The sequence below is a fragment of the Alligator sinensis genome, unplaced genomic scaffold (assembly GCF_000455745.1).
Source record: "Alligator sinensis unplaced genomic scaffold, ASM45574v1 scaffold1295_1, whole genome shotgun sequence".
Classification (NCBI taxonomy): domain Eukaryota; kingdom Metazoa; phylum Chordata; order Crocodylia; family Alligatoridae; genus Alligator; species Alligator sinensis.
This window is the reverse complement of record NW_005841880.1, coordinates 1707858-1730588: the sequence shown is the minus strand read 5'-3', so window position 1 is coordinate 1730588 and position 22731 is coordinate 1707858. Positions and strand designations below refer to the sequence as shown.

At 60.7% G+C, this 22731-nt stretch overlaps 1 protein-coding gene across 5 annotated transcripts in view; it reads left to right on the top strand.

The window, feature by feature from the left end:
* The window catches only part of PALM (paralemmin), a 33372-nt gene that overhangs the window by 7354 nt on the left and 3287 nt on the right, over positions 1–22731 (top strand). The window contains exons 2-8 of one of the 5 annotated variants that reach the window (XM_025196432.1): positions 8639–8687; positions 13469–13549; positions 14033–14163; positions 19554–19680; positions 20131–20152; positions 20539–20598; positions 22465–22596. In XM_025196432.1, the coding sequence (XP_025052217.1) occupies positions 8639–8687; positions 13469–13549; positions 14033–14163; positions 19554–19680; positions 20131–20152; positions 20539–20598; positions 22465–22596 (602 nt within the window). Of the gene's footprint in view, positions 1–8638; positions 8688–10024; positions 10144–13468; positions 13550–14032; positions 14164–19553; positions 19681–20130; positions 20153–20535; positions 20599–22464; positions 22597–22731 lie in introns of those variants that run through there. The other 4 variants (XM_006017456.2, XM_006017458.2, XM_025196434.1 and 1 more) reach the window with 4 other exon arrangements.

Below are 22731 nucleotides of genomic sequence, written 5' to 3'. Positions count from 1 at the left end.
CTCTGGGGACTTGCAGACCGATTCCCCGGGATCGGGCTGGCTTGCACGAGGCCGGGCTGCGCCGCGGGTTGAGAGCAGGTCGTTCCCCCAGGGCCGGGGGCGGGGAAGGAAGGCCTGGCCCATGTTGCATCTTCCTAGGCCAGGACGTGTTCCTGGCTGGTAGCCCAGGAATGCAGAGGCCGCGGCAGTCGCTGGCAACGGAGGAGAGACGGGAACGGGCCGTTTCGGAGGTGGCTGAAACGCTCAGAGCTCGGGGTCCAGGTGGGCGCCTGGCCAAGCCCCTTGCACATCTGGGAGCGATCATATCCTGGTCTGAACTTGGCACGTGGCTTTGGGACAGTCTGGCCCTGGCTTGGCCAGCCGCTGGCCCTGGGGCAGGGGGTCTGGGGGTAAGCTTGGCACCGTCCCACCATCCATGCCTGGGAGCTCGGTGGGGGCTCCACGTTCGCAAAGGGCTGGGTGCGATGGCTTCTGAGGTCCCTTCGGGCTCAGAGGTTCCCATCTGGTGCCACAGGACATGTCTGGGAGCTGTGGACCGAGGCTCAGATAAGACCTCCCGCTCTGCAGGTGTCGAGACCAGGCGATGGCGGGAGAGCTGGGACGGGGAGAGGAGCTGTGCTGGGGTGCCCCGTGTCCCCTTGGTCTGCAGGAGGCTTGGAGAGCTGACCCCAGGGCTGGCATGAGCTGCTTCTCTGGGAGGACCCCCAACTGGAGGGGGTCCCTGAGAATGGGATTCCTGCCGTCCGTGCACGTGTCGGGGTGCATGTGGTATGTGAGTCAGTATGGTACGGGCCTTGGCAGAGCCAGGATGAGCCCCTCCATCCACGGAGCTTGTTCCTGGCAGGGGAGCGAGGAAGGCAGCTCCCAGCCCTCCCTGCAACACGCCTCCCCCTACGCCTGCAAGCGCAGGGTGGGTGCTCTTCGGTGGCAGGTGGGTAAATACGGTAATGGCTCCTGGTTGAGCTCTCTCCAGCGCTTCCCGCGAGCCCGTTGCCACCAGCTCCAGCCTGCGGTGGGACACGAGGGAGGAAAAAAGGCCCGGAAGGTTTTCATCGGATGGACAATGTCTTTTGCCTCCCCGTTTTTACCTCTTCTCTGCCGCTCAGCTCTTGGTTCTGCTTGACAGAGCCCCGCACCCCTGCCGGAGACGGTGCCCGGCCGTAGCCATCTGCGTGATCATTGCTAATGGCCCGGGCTGTCGCCGCCTTATTTACGAGGAGCCATTTACTGCGGCCGTGACCGCGCGCGGCGCCACTGCCCGGCCGTGGGCAGCGATGACCCGAGCCATCCCCTCTCTGCCTGCCTCCACTCCGATCCCCGCCTGCCCAGCCAGAGGTTTGCTTTGCCAGCACCGCGGCCGAGCCAGGGGCAGATGGCAGCCGCTGGATGCATCGAGGAGCCTGGGAACGACATTCAAAGGGGCTTGTCGGGGGGCAGACCCCGCTGCAGCTACCCTGGGGGGTAAAGGCCCATAAAGGCAGAGCGAAGGGCCCCGGGGTCACCTCTTACTCTGCATGGATCTGCTCTCAAGACGTGCGATGCGTCTCCTAAACCCCCTGGGACTATGGGGAAATAACGGCTTTGGCTTTAGAAACCATCTCTGCCCTTACTGATGGCAAAGAAAAGTTTGAAACAGCCTGGGCATGGCTCGGGCACCGCGATGCCAGCTCGTTTGGAGGGTCCTACAATGGCTTTTGACTCTCAGAAGCACTCGTGGCTTTTTGTGGGGATGGAGGGGGAGAGGCCCCAGCCCATGACTCGCGCTGCCTTGGATCGCAGGACACTTTTGCCTGCGGTGATCTCAGCCAGCGACTGCAGCACTGACCTTTCTCCCCGCTCTGTGCCAGACAACGGCTCCTGGCGAAAGGAAGCGAGGCTGGGCATTGCCAGCTGTCTACGGGGCAGGTTCCCAAAGGGCGAGGGGGTGTCCGGCCCATCTCCCCCCCACCGGGTGATTGATGCCCGGCGTCTCCTGCTCCTCCACGCGGGCGCTGGCTCTGGCCCGGCAGAGCAGTGACATTTGGAAATCGCTCCCCTCCCATGATCTCAGCCCGGCAGAGTTCAGCGAAAACAATCGGGGAAGGGAAGGGGCCGTCCGAGCCGGGCGGGATTTCATTGTTGGACGTCGCGTTCCCCGGGCAGGAGCTCTGGAACAGAAGGCGAAGGGCCAAGCATGACAAACAGGCTTGGCTGCCTGGAGATGGTGCTGCGTGCGCCTCTGCGTCTCCAAAGCGCCGTCACGTCCATCCTTCACGTCGCCCCGTGCAAAAGGACCGCAGGAGCAAACCCTGCCCTGCTGCCTGCATTTCAGATCCCAGCGCAGGGGAGAAGGAGGGAAGAGCGCCCATGCGCTCGCAGCTCCATCCCCACGCCGTGCCCGGGGCCCGCCACCACGCGCGGCCCCCTTGTCGCCTGCACGCACCTGGCACACGCGGCCCCCTCCTACTGTCCATTTGTCACGGGTTTTTGATTAGTTTTTTTTTTTTAATTTTGCCACGGCTGCGTGTGAAGCAGCCTCCCCAGATATATCAATTCCTTAATGGGGATTTATAAATACATCTCTTTTGCCTCCCACGCCACCTCCAGTAGCAAACACCATCTGCAGAGAGTGTAACCTGCAGTCGCTCGCTAACCAGATTAAAGAGCAGGGAGGAAGCGTGGCAGGGAGGCTTGGAGGAGCCAGCCCCTTGCTCCAGAGGTGCCTGGCAGCACGAGGGGCTAGAGGCGGCGGTGATGGAGATCAAGGTTGTCTCGCAAGGGGCTTAGCTCCTCGGAGGGGTCTTCTAGGAGCTGAGAGCCCTCAGCACAGGATTGGACCCTGGTACCGTATTTTCTTGCATAAACACGCACGCTTTCCACATGCCCATGGGGGGGAAAATTTAGGTGCCTGTTATATGTGAAAATATGGATCCCTACAGACCCGGAGACTTGGTGGGAGCAAAGCCGTGGCAGTGTTAAGTGCTGTGGCCACGGTACTTAATGCTGCCACGGCTTCCCCGCCGCCAAATGTCAGGACCCCGGAGGCGCTCCGAGGACAGCTGACCTGGCACTACGTGCACAGGATCAGACTCGGTGCATGGCTCAGTAAAAACCTGAGATTTTACTCTTTTTTTTTTTTCTTTTTTTTTTTTTTTTTTTTTTTTTTTTTTTTTTTTTTTTTTTCCCCCCCCCCCTCCTTGAGGCTTTCCAAAAAAGAAAGGCGCTTGATTTTCAGGGGGGTGGACTAGCCAAGAAAATGCAGTCGTGGAAGGTGCTCGGAGCCCCGCTGCCCTCTGTGCACATGCAACGGAGGTGCTGATACGCCTGCTCGGGCCTTTGCTGGGTCTCGGACCCAGCTCTTCTCTGGCTGCACCTGTGACTCTGGCAGCGCTGGGGGAGAGGGAGCGACTGGAGCATTTTTCACCTCGATTGCATGCTTCAAATGGGAAGACAGCAACAATACAGAGCCATTAGCAGCGCGGCCACGCTGGGCTCTGGAAGGCACAGGTGCTATCAGATGCAGAAGGACCACAGCGTGCACAGATCCAAGCCAGAGGTTCCTGGCTAGAGGGTCTTGCCGCTCCATTTGGGGTCAGACCAACCGCTGCACTGGGGTCAGGCAGGAATTATACCCCCTGGTCCGATTGGTACAGATTTTGGGGGGTGGGTTGCCAAGGGGTCTGCAGAGAACCAGCCGCCACTTCACCGCTGGCGGAGCCTGCTGCTTCATGAGGCGCGTCTACAGGTTGTTGGATGAGGCATGAGCTAACGCTGCCTCCAGCCGGCTGAGGGCACGTTGGCATCTTATTATAACCTGTAACCGAGCTCCGTGCCAACAGGATTTGTTAACGGGCCCCTGTTATTTAACCACGTGCCTTGCGATTGCAGCCAAACAGGTTCAGGATCCCGCGGTGCCAGGAGCTGTACGAGCCCAGGGCAGTGTCCTGAACAGCTTGCAATATAAACAGGCGGGGGAGGCTGACAAAGGAGAGGGGAAAGGAGCACAACGGTGGAGCCAGATGCCGGCGGTTAGCCCAGCACCGCGAACACTGATACAGGGCATCGCGTGGCACCTGCTTTATGCCGAAGGGCAGCCAGAAATAACGCGGGCCCCCGCACGAGACCGCGCCAGAGCCAAGGGTCTGCTTGATGCTATTGTGAGGGGCTGCGAGCAGCGTCCGGGCTTTAAATCTGAACTGTTTTAATGCAAGATGCCAACAAAATGAAGGTTTCGAAGGGGCCTGTACTGTTCTGGGGGGAACGAAAAATATTGATGTTTTCTCGGGGGGGGGATTACCCAAAAAATCCATCTTTTTTTTTTCCTGTAAGCCGTTTTCTTTGTGTTTTAATGCCTGTTTTGAATGGTGGGTTTCCCTGGAGGGGGGAAAAAACAGGAGAATTTCCTATGGAGCGAACACATTTGTATAGGAAAACTAGAGCCATTTGTCACCGGGGGGACAGGGGGAAATAGCAGTGGAAAGGGTGGCGGGTTTGCTTTTTTTTTCCTACCGACTGAAGTTTGAATTCGGCTCCAGAGAGATGATTCTGTTTTGTGTCCGCGACGGCTTTTTTACCCACGGTAGGCTTGATTAATAGTCATAGGTGTGTGACTCGATCCAACTCGACAGATCGCTTGATCGAATTCCTCAAGTACAGACCTGAGCGTCTTGCAGATGGAGACTGGTCTCTCTTTTCCTTTTTTTTGGCTGGGTGCGAGCGCACGTTTCAGTCTAGATCTTTCCATGTCACGTAGGTTGGGATCGAGTGTCTCGGGCTGGAGACTCGTCACATCGGCCTTCAGCTCCCTGCCAGGGGTTGCACAGAGGATGGAGCTGGACTGGTCTCCGTGGGGGCAGATGACAGGACAAGGAGCAATGGGCTCCAGCTGCAGCAAGGGTGGTTTAGGTTGGATATTAGGAAAAACTGGGGAGGTTTTATATTAAGAAGGTTGGATATTAAGAAACTGGGGGGTTGGATATACTGGGGAGGTTGCATATTAAGAAAAACTGTCTCATTAGGAGGGTAGTAAAGGGGTTACCCAGAGAGGTGGTGCAATCTCCATCCTTGGAGGTTTTTAAGACCTGGGTAGACAAAGCCATGGCTGGGAGGATGTAGCCAGGGCTGGTCCTGCTTGGGTTGAACTGGATGTGACCTCCCGAGGTCCCTTCCACCCTCATTGCCTCTATTCTATGATCAGGAGCCCCTTGTGAAACCCGGGCGCCTTGCTTTCCAACCTGGAGTGCTGCAGCTTCGTCCAGTGGGGTGCATGGGGCTGGGTGTGTAGCTGTTTGTTTGGTTTTTTATATTTGCTTCACTGTAATGGCTTCCTCGTGTGGATCAGCCTGGGCACAGAGTAGTGAATGCTCCATCTCCTCCCCACCCTTTCCCATGAGACCGTTCAACCCCACCAGCCAACCGGACACAAAGCAGCCGCGCGCTGCCGAGTTTTTTCCCTTGTTTGTGAGCAGGACGGCGGCACCCAGGTGCCCCCACCACTAGGCACTGCATGCCCACCTGGCTTAAGGCCACCTCTGCCCCAAGGAGCTTGCAGATGGGCTGCAAAGCAAAACGGAGAGAGGGCCAGGGACATCAGAGGGGGCAGGAGCAGAGGACTGGAGGTTTAACCACTGCCCTGTGCTTCCTGTCAATGCTTTGAGCAGAGGTTAGCTGCAAAGGCAGCTGGGTGGTGGAGGAGGGTTGCAGTCGGATGGGGGCCTGACCTAAAAAAACCGGGCTCCAAGACTCATGATGCCCCTGGCCCGGTATGGATGGGGGCTGTGACCCAAGCAGCCCCCAGCCATCCAGCAGGCCCCGTCTGCAAATGCCACGCCGCCGCAGCCGGGCGCTGGTTGCTGCTGCAGCCTGCGTCCCAGCCAAGCCCTGCCGCTGCCTGCTCCGTGGGCCACGGGGAGCGGTTCTCCAGGATCCGTTTTAATTAAGCTCCGAGAGCCGGGCCGGCTTTCGGCGAGCGGGGTTGGCTGGCGGCTCCCCAGGCCCCGGTGTGTGAACAGCACGTGAGCCACGGCCTGCAGCCAGCCTGGCACCAGGGCTCCCGTCCAGGGCGGGGGCTCCTGGGACCGCGCTGTAATGGATTTGCACATAACCACAGGCAGAAATGCAGACGAGAGCCGCTTCCCCCCAACCCCCACCCTCGCGTGCTCATCCTTCCTCCGTCTGCTCTGGAGCGCGCTAGCCCCCGAGGCAGCCGTCCGCCTGAGAAATAGTCAAGGCCACGGTTGCGAAGCCGGTCCCGTGATGCAGGTGGGGGTGGGAGATGCAGGTAGGACGGAGATTCCTCTCTCAGACATATGGCTTGGGTCAGGCCCGGACCCAGGACCGATGCAAGACCCCGCCGCCGGTGCCACGGAGGAGGGCAGGCCGCAGAAGATCTGGGGCAGGGCACGTCTCTGCCACTGGCAACCTGTGGGACCCTGGGCACGACACTTCACCCCTCTGCCGTCCGTCTCTGCACGGTACACAGTGGAAACCCCTTCTCTGCCTGTCGCATCTGCTCCGTCTCTGAACTTTTGGGAAAAGGAACCCTCCGCGGGGTGCATACAGCCCCTAGCATGAGAGGATCTGCCTCTTTGCCTCCTGCTCTCGCGAGTCCAGCAAGGGTCTGGTCCTGTCCCCGTCTGGTGATGACCCCACCATTGGAGGAGGTGGCATTTTACCCCCTCCCGCTGACGCCTGCCTGTGTTGGAAATGAGCTGTACACCGGGAAGGAAGGCCAGGCTTGCACCTTCATGGCCACTGTTTGGGGCTGGGGGCAGGGTGGTGGAGGGGTGGCACAGCTGGGCTCCTGGGAGACATGGCTGTCACAGCTGGCCCGTGGCCACGTGGCATCTCGCTGGTGTGCACAGGGCAATGGAGGAGTGATTTCAGGCTGCCCGACCTCCATCTCCGAGTCCTCCATGGAGACGCCCATCTCCGGAGGTGTGGGACTGTCCCAGCTGAGCCAAGGGGGGCCTGCTGCTTGGCCCGGCACAAAAAGTGGCTTCCTGCCCCGGTGGCTGCTTGACGGGTGAGGGTCGAGCCCGCAGCAGAGAGCTGAGCAGACACGGCAAGAGGCAGGCACTGCCCGGTGTCAGCCTGGACAGGGCAGAGCCGTGGCATCTCCCTCTGAATGGAGGAGGCATTGCCGGGGATGAAGTGACTTGCCCGGGGTCACACGGGGAGCCTGTAGCAGAGGTAGAAATTGGTCTCCGACCCCCAGCCTTAGATGCAGGCCCGTCTTTTGCTGGAGAAGCACAGCACAGATGCTCTGACCCTGCTGCCCTGGAGCGGGCACCAGAAGCGGGCTCAAGCTTTCTCAGTGCAGCTGCAAACGTCCATTTTGCCCCAGCTGCCTCTGCGGGAAATCGGGTTCAGGTGGACGGGGAGGGCGTCACTGTTTCGCTTTAGCTTTCGATTCTTGAGAAGGGGCTTCGTACAGTCGCCGCCGCAGCCTGAGCTTCGCGAGAGTCACTTCGCAAGACCCCGCGGGCATTGCTCGTGGCCACGGGGAATTGAGAAGTGAAAAGGAAGCTGCAATCTGCGGTCCAGATTGCCGAGGAGAACAAAACCCTGCGTCACCTGCATCTTGCTCGGTAAAGAACGGGAAAGCGCTGGTTTGCGATGCGCTGCCCGGAGCCACGTTTATATTGGAATAAGTGGATCTACGCGGGGTTTGATTGGCGTAAAGCCAGAAGCCGTAAAATGGTCTTGTGTAGCTCGTACGCCCGTACATCAAAGGTGCGGGGGGAGCTCTACCTGGGATCTCTTGAGTGCATGTTAACAACCACGTACAGAAGCAAAGTGCTGCTTCCCCTGCTTTACCTGCGGCAGGCGCAGGTCCGACGTCTCGTGTTGGCTCGGCGGGGGGCGGTAGTCTTGCAAAGAGTTGAGATCCCAGACAAATCCTTGACGGTTTGCAGAGGACGTGACCTCTGGAGGTCCCTTCCAGCCCCGCTGCCCTAGGATTGTGGTATCAGGCTCCCATACCCTGATAGACTCGTGTTCGTCCCCGTCTCCATACAACATAGTTCCACCCAGGTAAAAGCGACTAGGCCCCAAAAGCAAAGCCAGAGTCTTTAAATGATATATTCACCGACTATTTTTTTTTCTGCGTGACGCTGGCTTCGTTCGGCGCGCGCTGCTTCGGCCCCGGAGGTTCGAGGCTGGGAAAAGCGTAAGCAGCTGGAAACGGGGAGGGGGGTGGGGGGGGATCATGGAAAGTGTTAGTCAACCTTAATAACAGAGCCAGCGGCCAGCGGCCCCTGTAATTAGCATTTCTATAGCCCTTTCCATTTTCGAATCCCTTGGAGCGGAGGTATCCGCCGCTCTCTTAATGTCACCAGCTCCCTCCGTTTGTCTGCTTGAAGGCCAAGGCAGGGAAACTGAGTCGCGGGGAGAATCCGAGGGGGATGGGGACCCATTCAGAGGCCTCAAGGACGAGGAGGAGAGCTCGGGCAGAGCAGACAAAGGAATGAAGGAGAACTGGAAAGGAAGAGGAAAGTTCCACTGCTGTCTGCGTGCCGTGTCCGGTTATGCACAATGGGTCTATTGATGGATGCACACACGCACAAACACACACACACACACACACTTCACCCCCCGCTTCCCCAGCCTGTCTCACATCCTCTTCTCCCTCCGTTCACTCTCTGCTCTCTCGTTGCAGGGTCATCGAGGCTAGCACCACTCAGCAGGAGAGGCTGCAGGCCATCGCGGTAAGTGGATCCCGCCCATCTCTTCCCAGCTTGATGCATTGGACAATGACCCCGGCGTTCGGGTCTGTACCGGGCGAGCAGAGACCCAGATGGGCAAAGGCAGCGATCCCTTCCCCAGCATCGTTGCTGTGCGTTTTTCACCCAGAGGTGGCTGCATGTCATCACATGTACAAGCGCCCTTGGAGCTCAGAGCTGCTGGAAGCGCGGCGTTTCGAACCCCTTGGAAATGCAGCCGGAAGCAAAGTGTAAATCACCCTGGTTTGCATTCATGGATAGCAGGGAAGTCTGGGATAGAAAGAACCAGCATCCCTCGAAAGGATGAGATGAGGGGGGCGGAGAATGGGCCCGAGGCAAAGCTGGTGTCAGTCTGGTGAGTTGAGTTATGCCACCAGGGAGTTGGGCCCCAGATCCATACGTACCCAAGCCTCTTGGTTTTGTTTCCGAGATGGAGAGTGGTCCCAGGCCCCGAGCTAAGTTTTGCATCTAACACCAGTGTCGCAGGATGGGAGCGAGCATCCTGGGACATAGATCTCCCGTGCTGCCCACGGCATTCATCGCATTTGGGGTGGTGCGGAAATCAAGCTGCGGGGAGCACAGAGGTTTATGCCTTTCTCTCGGGAACTACGTGATGTGCAGTGCTTCTCCAGGGTCCCTCAGCCTCGCCCTGGCCCTCCTGCCCCGCACAGTTGGCACCCTCATTAGCCCCAGTGCCCCCAAGTCAATCCGGCAGTGGCATCCCTGGCAGCAGTGACCCCGTGCCATGAAAGACGTGGGAACATCAGGCCCCGTGAGCCACAGAGAGCGTGTGTGCATTGCTGGAAAGCAGCACCAGGCCCCAAGGAGGTGATAATGTCGCCTTTGCAAAGGCGCCGTCTCACGAGCAGGCAGCTTGTGCCAATCCTCTGGGGTTCGTGTCACAGCTGCTGCCTGTCTGGTCGGAGCAGAGCTGGCACGGTGTTGTTCCTGTGCCGGGGTTAGTGTGTGCGTGCATGCATTTGCATGCACATGTGTGTGTTTCAAGCTAGGAGGTAGGGCAGCCTTGGGGCTGCTCTGGTCTTAGCCAGGTACCTGAACTGGCCTGGAATAAGAGGAGCGAAGGGACTGCTTGAATCCTGCTACTGCTCCCTACAGTCAGTGCCTCATTGCAGGGCCACGGCAGGCCCCCAGTCCTTCAAACCCCTTCCCTTCCCTTCCCCCTGGGGCTAATTATTTGCCTGTTCCTTCACCGGGGCCTTGCTCTGCGAGGAGCAAATGACTCTCAGGAGAGCCGCTCTGACAGCTTCTCGCTCCCAGGCAGCCTCGTGGAAGACGCCTGGCGCCACTGCAGAAGGAGCGTCTGGCTCAGGTACCGGCTCAGCTGGCGCACACGGCAGGGGAATAGGAGTCGGGACGCCTGGGCTCTGCGGCTGATTCACTGCAGGCTCTAAGGGACGTCTCTGGGCCTTGTGAAATGCAGGTGGAGATTGCTACGGGGCAGCTGAAACGCTTAATGAGCCAGCCGGGGTAGCATTACCACTGTTAATTATTACCGTATTTTCTGGCGTACAATGCATCCCGGGATAAGAGACTGGAAACGGATCTATCCTTGTCACAAGTGGCCGAGTGACATCGAACCAGCGCTCCAATTTCCAGCGGCTTGAGTTCAAAAAGACTGTGTGTTGTACGTGAGAAAATACAGCTCTCGAGTATGGTCCTGAGCTAGCCTGTTGCAAACACACCCTGGCTTTTGTTAGTTAAGGAGCTCCGGGGCTAGAGGTGTTGGGGGCACCAGGGTGTTGGGGGCACCGGGGTGGATGCCATCTGTCGCTTCAGGGCCGCATCCACCCAGCACGTGCTGGGAGTGCCAGTGTTTGGTGTTAGCTGGGCACGGGGTGAGACAGAGCCCGGTGGCCCGAGGCAGCGACCAGCGCGGTCCTTGCCCGGCTGCGGCAGGCTGGCCTCGTGCCCACCCCTTTGTGTGGCAGCCTCGGCTCCAGCTTTCCCAGCCCGGGTTGTTATCGGGTTGGGCTCGGCTGCACAAAGAGCAAATTGTTCGGGGCTGCGGGGGGAAAACGGAGGCACGGCCAGGCGGACTCGGGGAAAGGAATCTGGGCAGGTCCCAGCTCCGTGCAGGGTCCCCGGCGCTGCCTGGGTCTCCTCTTGCTACCAGGTGCAAGGTCCCTGGAAGTGATGCAGCTGCGTGGTCCGCACACACACGTGGCTGCGCCAGTCCAGGGGTCTGGTCCCAACCGTGCTGGGGGGCTGTGGGCAGATCACCCCCAGTCCCCTTCTGAAGAGTGGGTCCAAGGGGTTTCCAGTGATGCCTCTAGCCCCCAAATCAGCCAGGCCACTGTGACTAGTGCTGATTGTTACCGTATGTTCTCACATACAACGCATCCTGGAATAAGATGCACTCCTTGCTTTGAAAGGCAGAATGAAGTGGGGGGGGAGGAAAGATCTGTCCTCGTAGCAAGCCCCTCTGTGGCCTTCTCCCATGGGTGCCTCAGTTTCCCCACCCACCCTATGCCAGCAGGAGGAGCTGTGGGCTGCTGTGGGTTATTCCCTCCAAATTAGGGCCTGAATCAGCTCGCACCAAGCACGGGGTTATTCAGAGCAGCCTTGCGCCCGCCAAGCCCGAGAGCCACGTGTCCCAGGCAGCGGAATTCAATTACAGCTCTCCGGGGACAGCACGGGGGTAAATGAAGGGCAGATACGTTCAGTGCAAACACACGCCAGGCCCCTCGCGCACCCGGCTCGCCAGGCCCAGGCAGGAAGGTCCCGGGGTGGCAGCGTTTGAGTGAGACCCCAGGGTGCAACGTGCTCGGTGCTGCACGTGTGCACATTAGGGAGAAGCAACTGCTGCCCCCAGGGCTTTACACTCAGAGAAAGGGGAGGGATGTTCCTACACTTGCAGGAAGCTGGGAATTGCATCCGGCTCTCCCGTGGCGGTGTTTTGGAGCTGCCCATCACCCCCGCCTTGAGCTGCTGTACTTCGTACTGGCTTCCAACCACCACCCCGGGACGCTCAGGACTCTGAGGGTCCCAGATGTGCCTGGGGGGGGGCTCAGATCCAGCAGCCAAGGGACCTGGGGGCTTTGCCATGGCAGTCCTGGGGCTGGGTTTTGCTCCAGGTTCCCTGTGTTGCATCTTCAAGGAAAATGCCCGGCCTGGCAAGGAGGAGCCTTTGCTCTCGGTGCGCAGGGAAGACACAATAGCAGCCTTGATAGCATCCAGCGGAGAGTACCTGGCTCCCTCCCAGCCCTCCCCCCGGCTTGTCTCCCCGCTCCCACCACTCCGCCTTGCTGCCTGCCACGTCACTCTCTATCGATCGTGGGCCAAGCAGCCTATCGATCTCCTGGCAGAGGCCTGTGCAGGGAGGGGGGTGCTCCGCTGTGCTTCCAGGCCCTTGGGCGGCTGCCTTGGCGGTTGGGGAGGCGGGGAGCTGGGCCCTGCAGACGTGGGAATCTCACGCACGAGCTCCAGGAGTGTCTTAGCCTGATGCCCGTGGGCAGCCCAGAGTGCAGGGGTCAATAGTCCAAATGCTCTGCCTGGTGTAGGAAAAGGGAGTCTGGGGGGTCAGTGGTGGGCAAATCCCCTCCTGCAAGGAGCTCTACAGGGCAGGGTAGGGTGGTGGGGCGAGGTGGTTGTGTGCAAAGGATGGGAAGGCAGGAGAAAGGGGCAGTGCCACGGAGCGGGCCAGAGGTTGCACTGTCTGGCCCCCTGGATTTGCAGAGATGCAGCATTGGTGTGTGTGGCTGTGCACGCCGGGGTGCACGGTGGGGCTGGCGCAATTGTGCAACTGTCGCATGGCGCTTTCACTGCTGCTCTGCGACGTCCAGGTGGCATGCTCTGTGTGTGTAGCCTGGGGTGGCTGTCAGGCACCGGGTGTGAAATCCCCCAGCACTTTGCCCCTGTACGTCCAGGTGTTGGGCATCACGTAACGGTTGTGTTGTGTTTGTCGGGTGTGGTGTGTGCAAGCGTGTCACACGATGGTACATGGCTCGTCTGCTTTGCCAGGCACGGTGTTGTTGCCATGTGTATCGTGCAAGTGTGCACACAACAGCTGTTGTGTGTTGCCTGTAGCTTTGCACCATCCCAGACCCCCCCCCCTGTCTGTGTAGCAGTTGTGCCTCGCGCGGGTGTCATGGCTGTGATGCCCGGTGTGCTCCGCACTGTTGTGTATCATCACAGCTGCGGCATCTGGATGGGATAAAAATGCAGAGCAGCTGAGGGCAGGGCGGGCAGGGGGCTAACGGAGGGCAGCAAGAAGCCAATAAGGAGGAGAGGCCAAGGGGAAGACTGTGGCGGGAGCGGCCTGAGCGCGCCAGGCAGAGAGGAGATGGAGAGGGACACAGGGAAGGGCACCTCCATCCACCCCAGCCCAGCCAGGGAGGGCTTCCTGAGCAACCTGCCCCGGATCAACAGGCTTCGGGCCAGGTTCTCAGTGGGTACAAACCCCCTAGGCCCTGACATTGCCCCTGCTGAGGAAGCAGAGTCCCCCGTATAAATGTTGGTGGGTGTTTGGGCATGGTCAAGAGCTTTGGGGACCCAGCCTGGCAGTGGGAGACCTTAGCAAGGGCCCCAAACCTGCGAGACACCTGGGGTGTTCCGAGATCACTCTGAGCCAAAGCATCCAACGGGGTGCGAGGGTCCGCTCCCCCGGCTTTGCAGGACCTGACTGGGTCCCGCCGGCTGTCACGAGGGCTCTTGAAAGGTGCAGCTCCCCTCTGCTGCCGCCATCGAGGCCTTGCTGTGCTCAGAAACGGACCCTTTACTTGCTCCCTCTCCCCTTGCGCCTTCAGGAGAAGCGGAAACGTCAGACAGAGATCGAGAATAAAAGGCGCCAGCTTGAGGACGACAGACGCCAGCTCCAGCATCTCAAGGTAGCGGCTCTGCCCTGGGCCTGGTCGGGCCTCGGGCTGTGAAATGGGGCCAGATGGAGAACTGCGACCCTCCGGTGTCTAACTCCGCTAAAGCTGGTGGGAACGAGGTGCTGGCAGGGGAAGCAAGCACCTAAATCCCTTTGCCTTGGGTTCTATCTGGGCCATGCCTGGCGGGTGCACAGGTCGTACTAGGTGGTCCTGGGATCAATCTCATGGCACAAAGGCCCTGAAGATTGCTGCCCAGAGCCAGTCCCCTGCAGCAGAGACATCTCCCTGCTGTAGCGTCCTCCAGGTCCCCACTGCCTCGCCACCGCCCCCTGCCCAGCAGCTCCTCCCGGGTCAGGGTACCTCTAAGGCTGCCTTCCCCCTCCCCTCCCATCGGGAGAGCCCTTCCAGGGTGCTGCCTCGAGTGCTCCCCTTGGTGTCCCTGAAGTCCTGGCAGAAATGTGACCCCCGTTTCTCCGTGCTCCCAACTCCCCCCAGTCCAAGGCCCTGCGGGAGAGATGGCTGCTGGAAGGCACCCCCTCATCTGCCTCCGAAGAGGACGAGGCCATGAAGAAGCAGATGCAGGAGGATGAGGCGAAGACCAGGGAGCTTGAGGACACCATCCAGAGGTAACGGCGAAGGCACGGGGCGACGTCAGCCCGGGAGGGGGGCTGTGCAGAGCTGGCAGGGGAAAGAGGGAGCAGGACAGTAGTGAATGGAGGCACATGGGCAGCATGGCATGGCCAGCTGGCTTTACACCAGCAGCCTCTCGTGTCCCTTCTCCACCCTCCACCCACTCCACATCTCGATCCCGGGTGATGCCCAAAGCCCGCTGGCTGGAGCCAAGCAGGACGGCCAGACGAGGGTGTGATGGGACGTGCTGGCTCCCTCTGCTCTGGCCAGGCTGGCTTCTCCTGCAAGAGGGGGGCCGGACCCGATGATCTGTAAGGTCCCTTCCAGCCCCTAACAACTAGGAAACCATGAGATCTCCGATTCACCACCCCAGCCGGCCCCGAGGACGGCGCAGCAGCGCGGCCCCGTGTTTGGAGCAGGCGCCCGGGTGTCAGGACCCCCGGCTTCTCCTCCTGCCTTCATGGACGAGCGCTGTCCAAGTGGTAGAAAAGGTGTTCAGGAGAGTCAGGACACCTGGGTTCCCATTTCTGGGGGGGTCTCATGGGTATAGCGGTGCCAGGGGGATCTAGGACTCCGGGGTCCTCTCCCTGCCTGGCCCCCCGTTGCAAACGGAGCCATGACCCATGCGAGGTTTATACCAGGACCTTGGAGATCCCCTGCCTCGAGGTGTTCGCTGTCACATATCCGGACACATACTTCACCTGGGCTTGGCCTGAGTGGGGACAGCGGCTCCCATGCGCAGCTCCACCCTTGCCGGACACTGTACTCCCACTTCCCCAAGCTGGAGCGTGTCCCGCTGTGTTGCAACCGGGCCGGGGGCGGGAGGAAACGCCGCACATGATGGCCCCGGGCTTGGGTGGGGTGCAAGGAGCTGGCAGAGGAGAGAGGAGACAACTCGGGGCCTTACTGGGGAATGCAGCGGGCCTGAGGTCCCGGTTCCCTGCACTGCCTCCCACGCTGGACGGCCCCCCTGCCCGGGTTGCCGAGAAGCTGCTGGGAAGATCCCTCCTTCTAGGCAGCAATAACACTGAGTGCCAGGAGCTGGGTAGAGCCTCTCTGGCCACCACCAGGATTTCCCTTTCTGATGGTGAATTCCCCCCCAGCACCATTTCCGAAGACCACATGTTTCTCTGGCAAGGTGGCATCCCCTTCCTAAAGTGCAAGCAGCAGTCCTGAGCATGCCGTGCCCAGCAGAGCCCGTCTAGGGCCATTAGGAGTTGGCCTTATTTAAAGTGAAAATCCAATAGAGACTGGGAGAGGAGAGGAGGGGAGGAGGGGGGGGGAGTGCATCCATCAGCCTGTAATGCTGCCCTGGGGTTGCTGGGGGGCATGTCTGAACACAGATGGATCTGCTCCCTAATGGCACTTAGGCCTTTATAGTGCTGGAGGCAGCAGGAACTTTCCCAGCCAGGCGCGCAACTTCAGGGAAGCGGCCGTGGGGAGCGGGGGAGCCTCCCAAATAACCCCAAGGAGCAGGCGGATGGTAAGGTGGGCCGTGAGACCGACTCTGCCCATCCCCGGCTCCCGCGCTGGTGGGCCTGATGCCCGTCTGCGGCCTGGGGGCTCTGCCAACCCATCCCCAAAAAAGCACGGGGAGCAGGTACCTCTCCCCCAACATCGCCCTGTTGCTGCCTTTCCCTTCTCCTCCCACGCGGATTCGGATCTCGGGGAGGACGCTCAGAAGCTGCTTCTCTTTGTATCCTCTGCCACGTGTGGCCTCTTCTGTTACGCGGGCTATTACCCAGGGTGGAATACAACCCCGGATGGGACCCGTCATGCCCTCCTTACAAACCCCGGGGAATCTCCTTTCCTCCCTGCTACGACTGTGATGCCTGTGGGAAGCATGTGGGTGCGTGGGAAATTATATAGCCAATGAAAGGGCATCGTGTGTGCGATCCAATTGGCTTGCTCTCCATTGAATCTTGTAGAAATGTATTGATTTTGTTTTTTCCACCCCGAACACGTGGCCGTCCTCGGCCAATCCCGCGTCCTCACCTGTCTCGGTGCACGTGTGGCCTCGGATTTGGTGGCCTTGGGCAATCGGGAAGGGGGGGAAGAAGCCGCGGCGGCTGTGGGAGGCATCTGGGGGGTGTCTCCTTCTATCCCAGGAGGCTCGGAGGAGTTAGGCCAGAAGGAGAGACTTTTGCCCTCTCTTCCCAGCCTCCTTCGCATTCATTTCACTGCCAAAAAGGGGGGGAAAGGCAGCCGGGAAGCCGCCGCGCTAATAGAGGTATCCCAGCAGCCAACCGCCGCAGGAAGCATGCCATAAATCACCCTCTGTGCCCATTAATTACAGCGCCTCGGTGCAGATATGGGTCAGATCCGAAGGGGCCCTTTGTGTCACTTAAATGGCCCAGTGAATTCTTCTGAGCCTGGAAGGGGAAAAGCGGCTTGTTAAAGATAAAGGAGACAGGGCATAAACATCTGCCGAAGAGCAGGGTTGTCAGGGGGAGAGCAATGCGTTTTCCGGGCTGGCTTCTGGGGTCGCTGGCAGGGGTGTAAATCCAGAGGGATCCCAGGGGTGTCAGCGGGTTTCCCTTTGCCTTGCAAAGGCAATCTGGAAGCATTTAAAAGCCCCCCTTCCTTTGGAGACAGTGGATAACTGGGACGCATTGGGGCAAGAGGGACAGCTTTGCAAGAGGATTGTCGCAGCTTTCCGGGGGAAAGTTCCCCACGTGGTTGGCAACCTTTAACCCGGCGAGCTGCCTTGGCTGCGGCCCTGGGGAAACCCGTGGGATTCTTTCCATTCGCTCCCATTGCTTTTGGATAAAATCCACTTGCTTGCAGCAAAGCTGCGCGGTGGTGCCCGGGGGCTTGTGCTGTTTCGGGAGCGTCCCGGGGGTGGATGCTTTGCTCGGCCGCCACCTCCTGGAGTCCCGTGAAGAATCCTGGGTCTCGTTTAGGAAAAAAGAGGCGGTTTTGAGCCCTCTCGTCCGCAGCGAAAACCTTGAAAGAGCCACTGAAACCAGGAGGTGAAGATCAGGCCACGATAGTTGTCTTAAATGTCACGCTTTCTGTGCCCCTGCTGTGCCTTGGGGCGAGTCCCGCCTGCTTTGAGGCTGGCTGTGCGGTGGCAGATTTGGGCTGGGGCTGCCTGGTTTCATCGCACACGGGTTTGGGGAGCCGGCGAGCCGCGGGTGGGGGTGATCTGCTGTCCTGCCTTTGCTAGGAGCTGCCATCAAGACTAATGCCGGCTCCGGGCATTTCCATGGAGATGTTTCTAGTCGTGCGAGGCTCGGCACTGGGAAGAGTTCAGGGCGCTGTTGCCTGGAGATGGTCGGGTTGAGCTGGAGGCTTTGCCGGGCGTTTTTTCCACCTGGGGGGGTTAAGGCAATGGAGTGGGACTGTGGAGAGCTGGGGCTGTATTCCCAGCTCCGCTACTGCCCGCCTGCGCGACCGAGGGCAAGTCACATAACGTCCCCACGGCTCAGTCCGTCGCGTGGGTCTTGCAGTATTAGCGTTCCCAAAGCCTCAGCTCCTGGCGTCCTGGGATTGCATCCAGGCTTCCCCTCGATTGTGATCCATGCCAGAGCTGACACCAAACCCTGGAGGCTCCCCAGCGCCCGCTGCTCTGCCCCCCCATCGCCGAGCCGCGTGGGCGCCTGTGTCCCGACTCTGCCTCTCCCCTCCCCTCCGTCTCCTGCTGGCTCCCACGGAGCCAAAACCGGCCGAGCCGCCCAGCTCAGGTGGCCCTTTTCCAAACCAGGATGGTATTTTGTGTCCTGTTTTTTTGTTTCGTTTTTTTTTAAGCGGCGGGAGATGCTGTTGTCCTGGCGACAGCGGCGGGAGGACGGTAAGTGCCGCGGTGGGGTGGGGGGGCAAAGTCTTGAAACGCCTTGTTGGGACAGAGGGTCCCCATCCTGCAAGGGGATCAGAAGCCAGTGGGTTCCTAGCAGGCAGGAGGATCTGCCTCCTTGCTCTCTTTGCAAGATCCCCGAAGTCGGGCCTGTCATCCGCTCCCGAATGCACGCGGCTCCCCCCACGCCCCGCACAAGCACCGGTTTGGGTGCACAGCTTAAAATGCTTGGAAACTCGGGCTAGAAGATGTTCCAGCTTCAGGCTGCAATAATGGCAGCACCCTAAATCTTTAGGCGCTTTGAAGGAGCCCCGTGAGCCCACAGTCCCACCTGGGAGCCCTGGCTCTCGGGAGAGGCCTGGGACGGTGCCTCGCCAGCCTCTGCTGCGGGGAGGTGCTGTCTCATTATTCCAGGGCTCTGCAGGTGGCGAGAACCTCGTTGGTGCCCGTGGCAGGCACGTGTCGTCCCCTCGTCATGCCAAGTGTCTGGTGGAGGGGCTGCGAGGTGCAACCCCTCCCAAGCCGGTGGAAACAGGGGAGGAACAAAGGCAGCCAGCCTCCACGCATGAGGCTCACAGAGACATGCACTCAACTTTGCACGGGGAGCGCCTGCTTTTCACGAGTGCCGCACGCCAGTGGTTGCAGGAACCAGGGCTCGGACTGTTCTCCCTCCTTGCATGCATCCAGCAAGCACTGAGATGCAGGCTTGGGCTTCGCGGGGCTGGGGTAGGCTGTGGCCAGGATCTAAACCGCCAAGATGACGTGGTCCTTTTGGATGGATCCCCGTGCAGAGAAAAAGCAGTGGCTCGGGGATCCAGAACCAGGGGCCGGCTCCGTGCCCCGGGGGGGGGCTGGACTCCAGGACCCTGAGCCAGCCGGCTGAGCACGGGGCCCGCGGAGCAGCTCATCCTGCTCCCTCCAGCCTTGCAGCCGTCCTGGGGTCAGATGAGTTACAAACCTTTTGGACCCTCTCTCATGCTGTGCCCCCCTGCCAGCCAGCACTTGGGCACCTGGCACCAAGGGACTGGCTTTGTTTGAATCATCCTCATCCTCCATGCGCTCCCCGCCTCGCAGCCATGCCAGGTTCTGGGGGCCGGGCCGGATCCTTCTCTCCCTTGCACCTTGGAGGAGGCTGGTGTGCAGTGCAGGGAGGATGCTCATCCGTGCCCTGGATGGGCTCAGACTTGGGGTCTCCCAGCTGCAGGGGCTGAGTGTTGGGGTGTGTAGGAGAGAAGAGGGATGGGCAGAGGATGCCCGTGGGACTTGGGCACTGCCAGCCTCCTCCCGCGAGCTCAAGCCGCAGCTGCCCAGGTAACCCAGAGCTGGCTGCAAGGGCTGAGAGGCCCTGACTGGGCTGTTCCCTGCTCGTCTTCACCCTGCCCCGAGCTGCCCTGGGAGTCAATGGGGTGCTGGGGACCTCACCCTCCTCCTCTCTGTCGGGTCAGGGCTACGTCTGCACGGGCACGAGCTGGTTTTCGCCATGCCACATGCTCCAGCATCTCTTTCATGGGCTCCACAGGCCTCGGGGCCTCTGGCTGGTATCAGGGGCTGCCTGTTCCCCTTGGCTCACAGCCCTGACCCCCCTTCCAGGCTAGAGAAGGAGCTGGAAATCCTGGAGAACGGGGAATCGGTGCCTTCCACCACAGACAACCTGGCAGAGGGGACCGCCACCTCGGCTCTGGCTCCAGAGGAGAAGATTGAGGAGAAGGCACAAAAGGTCAGGAGGGGATAGGGATGGGGCTGGGCAGCCCCTGGGGAGCAAAGCTGTGGGGTCTCCAGGCGGCGGGTGGGAGAGGGCATCTCTCTTGAGGCAGCTCCTTCCCTCGCCTGCCGTGCGAGGACACACCAGGAAACCCTTCGATGCAAGTGCGGGGTTCATAGAGCAGCTCGAAATCCAGCCCATCCACCTCTAGGCTGCAGGGGGGCAATGGGGCACTTGTGATGGGCAGTGGGCACACATGCAAGGACCAGCTTCTCGTTGCTGGGGCATCCTTGCTGACACCCGCGCCTGGGAAACCCACTTGGACACGGGGGGAAGCGGCTGCACCTGTCGTCCTGATCAGAGGCCTCTTAAGTAGCCAGGGGACCCTGTGCCAGGGCTGCGTGGGGGGATATATGGGGGGGCTCCTTGGTTCTCTGGCCCTAACCTCTCCATTGTATCTTGCAGACTCCAGTGGCTGCTGCCAAAGGTAAGTCCTTCCTCGTCCTGTCCCTGGGGTCTTCCCAACCCGTCAGCTCCCTGGGGTCCCTGCACCCAGGAGGCGTGGGGCACAGCCGGGTCCCATTCCCTGCCTGTCCTCAGCACCAGGGCGGCATCGCTGGGAAGGGTGGATGGATGAGGTTCCCCCTGCTCTTGGCTCCTTCGGACAGCAAATGTCCTCCTTGTCCTGGGTGAGCCCAGCTCTGTAAATGCCCCGGGCCTTGATGTGTTGGAGCTGCTGCCCGGAGCCAGGAAGGGTGCTTGGGGCATTTCTGGGGGGCAGCTGGGGTGGAGGTGGTGGGGGCTGGGAACAGGACCCCCCTCCCCACTGCCTGGCTCAAGAGCTGATTCCTGTTCCTCTTCTCTCCCCAGTAGAGAAGAAAGTCTCCAACAGCCCCCTGAAGGCCATGGAGGGCACGGACATGATGAAGGCAGGTATGTCGTCCCTCCTCCTGCTTCGCTGCCCGGCAGCTCAGGGGGCAGAGGGGTCGTGGAGCAGCAAGCGCTCCGAGTGCAGGTGCCCGTCGGCGTGAGCTGGGGTGTGGGGGGAGCTCGTCCAGCCGGGAGACTGGATTGGGTTCCCAGTACAGCGCCATGCACTTGTACGTGGGACCAGTCCGCGGGGAGCTGGAGGGATCGGAGCAGGGCTGCGCACTGGCAGGCGTTGGCCAATGCTGGGTCTCCTGGAGCCAGATCTGGTGCATCCAAAGCCCAGTGTATACAGGAGCTGGGTGTTTCTCATCTCCGGGGTGTCCGTTAGCCTGGGGCTCCCACGGGATTGCCTCTCTCTGGGCATCGGGCGGGAACGCAGCAGCGGTGCGATGGGCGCAGCAGCCCCGCCACCCTACGCGGGGTGGGTGATGAGCCACGTGCTCTGACCCGGCTCCTCTGCTGTGAATTTTGGTGCTCACCACCCCAGTCTGTGCCCGGTGGGGCCAGTCCATGCGGAGTGGGCACCAACCTCATCTGAACGCCTGTGCCAGTCACTTCATCGTGGGTGTAGGAGAGCTATTGTGCCCATGAGCTCTGCCTGGGGTCTTGGGCGCCATCAGGGGAGCCACCCGGGCAGCCCTTGCTTTTGCGAAGCCGGGTAGCTTACTAACTGTAAACTGGGTGCGATGCATTTACGGTCGCTTCATGTTGGGCGCGATGCGTGCGGCTTGGCTGGTTTCCGAGCCCCGGGTGGAGCGCATTATTTATACGATCTCGGCTGCCTTTTCTGGCTTTTCCCTTCTCTCTCGCTTGGAGTCGCGCTGGGGGTGCTTGTGTATGGACAGAAACCACCTTCTTCTTCCTTTCCCCTTCAGTTCCTCCCTCTTCCTCCTGCTTTGTGCAGCTTGGTGGCCCCGAGGAAGGGGCACGGATCCCTAGCATGGCTGGCCTAACCCCTCACGCGATCCCGTGGCCTCGCTAACCCAGGGGCAGCTTGCAAGCTCCGGGCATCACGGCTCTGGGGTCGCTATCTCTGCAGGGTGCTGCATGGAAGGGGTGAAGCATGAGGCTGGGGGGGTAGAGCTACCTCCTTGCTGGATTTGCTTTAGCTAGGTGAGTACGGACCGCGTCTGAGTGCCGGGGGAGGCTGCATCTCCACCTGCGGGTCTCCCGGAGAGGAGTGCTCTGCAGGGTCTCAATGACCCCCAGAGTCCAGAGGACCGGGGAGGGTTTGCGTAGGGAAACGAGTCCAGAGTCAAAGTCTGTGGACACCAAGGGAGGGCGCTGGGTCACCCAGTGGGGACCCGTGTGTGATTCTCCACTGCCCCGACCCAGCGTGGTCTCTGATCCTGCATGCAGCAGGGGCACTCCCGGGGGCCGGGGGAGCATTGCGGGGAGCAACAGAGACCAGGCCTTGCTCTGGAGGCCACCTCCTTGCTGCTTCTCCCACCGCCATCAGGCTCGGTACTAAGCAAGCCCGCTCGGACCCGGCTCAGGGGCTCGCTGGGCTGGCAGGGCCTGATCCTGCCCCCTCCGAGCCTGGCAGGGCCCGATCCTGCTTGCACGGCTGCAAATGCCAGGGGTCAGCGGACTGCAACTTAGTCTCGGCAGCCGGCAGGGCCAGGGAGCTAGCGACCGCGCGAGCAGGGGCCGAAGGCTGCTGGCAGGTAACACGCACCCCGCCGGGACAGGGGGCTGCCGGGCATTCACGCCTCCTGGCTGGACCGCGCACCGCCACGCCTGCCCCGTGACACCCCCGCTCTGCTCCATCTCGCACCCCCCCTGCTCCTGCTAAGCTTCCCGCTTCGGAGCCCGGCTGCGGCGGGGAGGTGGGTGCAGGTAACACTCACTGTCCTGTTTGTATCCCAGCCATGTACTCGGTGGAGATCACAGTGGAGAAGGACCGAGTCACTGGGGAGACCAAGGTCTTATCCAGCACCACCCTGCTCCCCAAGGATCATTGCCTGCAGGGGGTCAAGGTGTACGAGGATGAGCTGAAAGGTACGGGCCTGTCGCTGCCCCCCCTCTCCACTGCCCCGGCTGCCTGGAGGCTCAGATGGAGGAGCAGGAAGCAGGCAGGGCCTGATGGCAGCAGGTGGGCAGCGAGGGAGCCCCAGAGCCGTCCGCCTTCCTGGC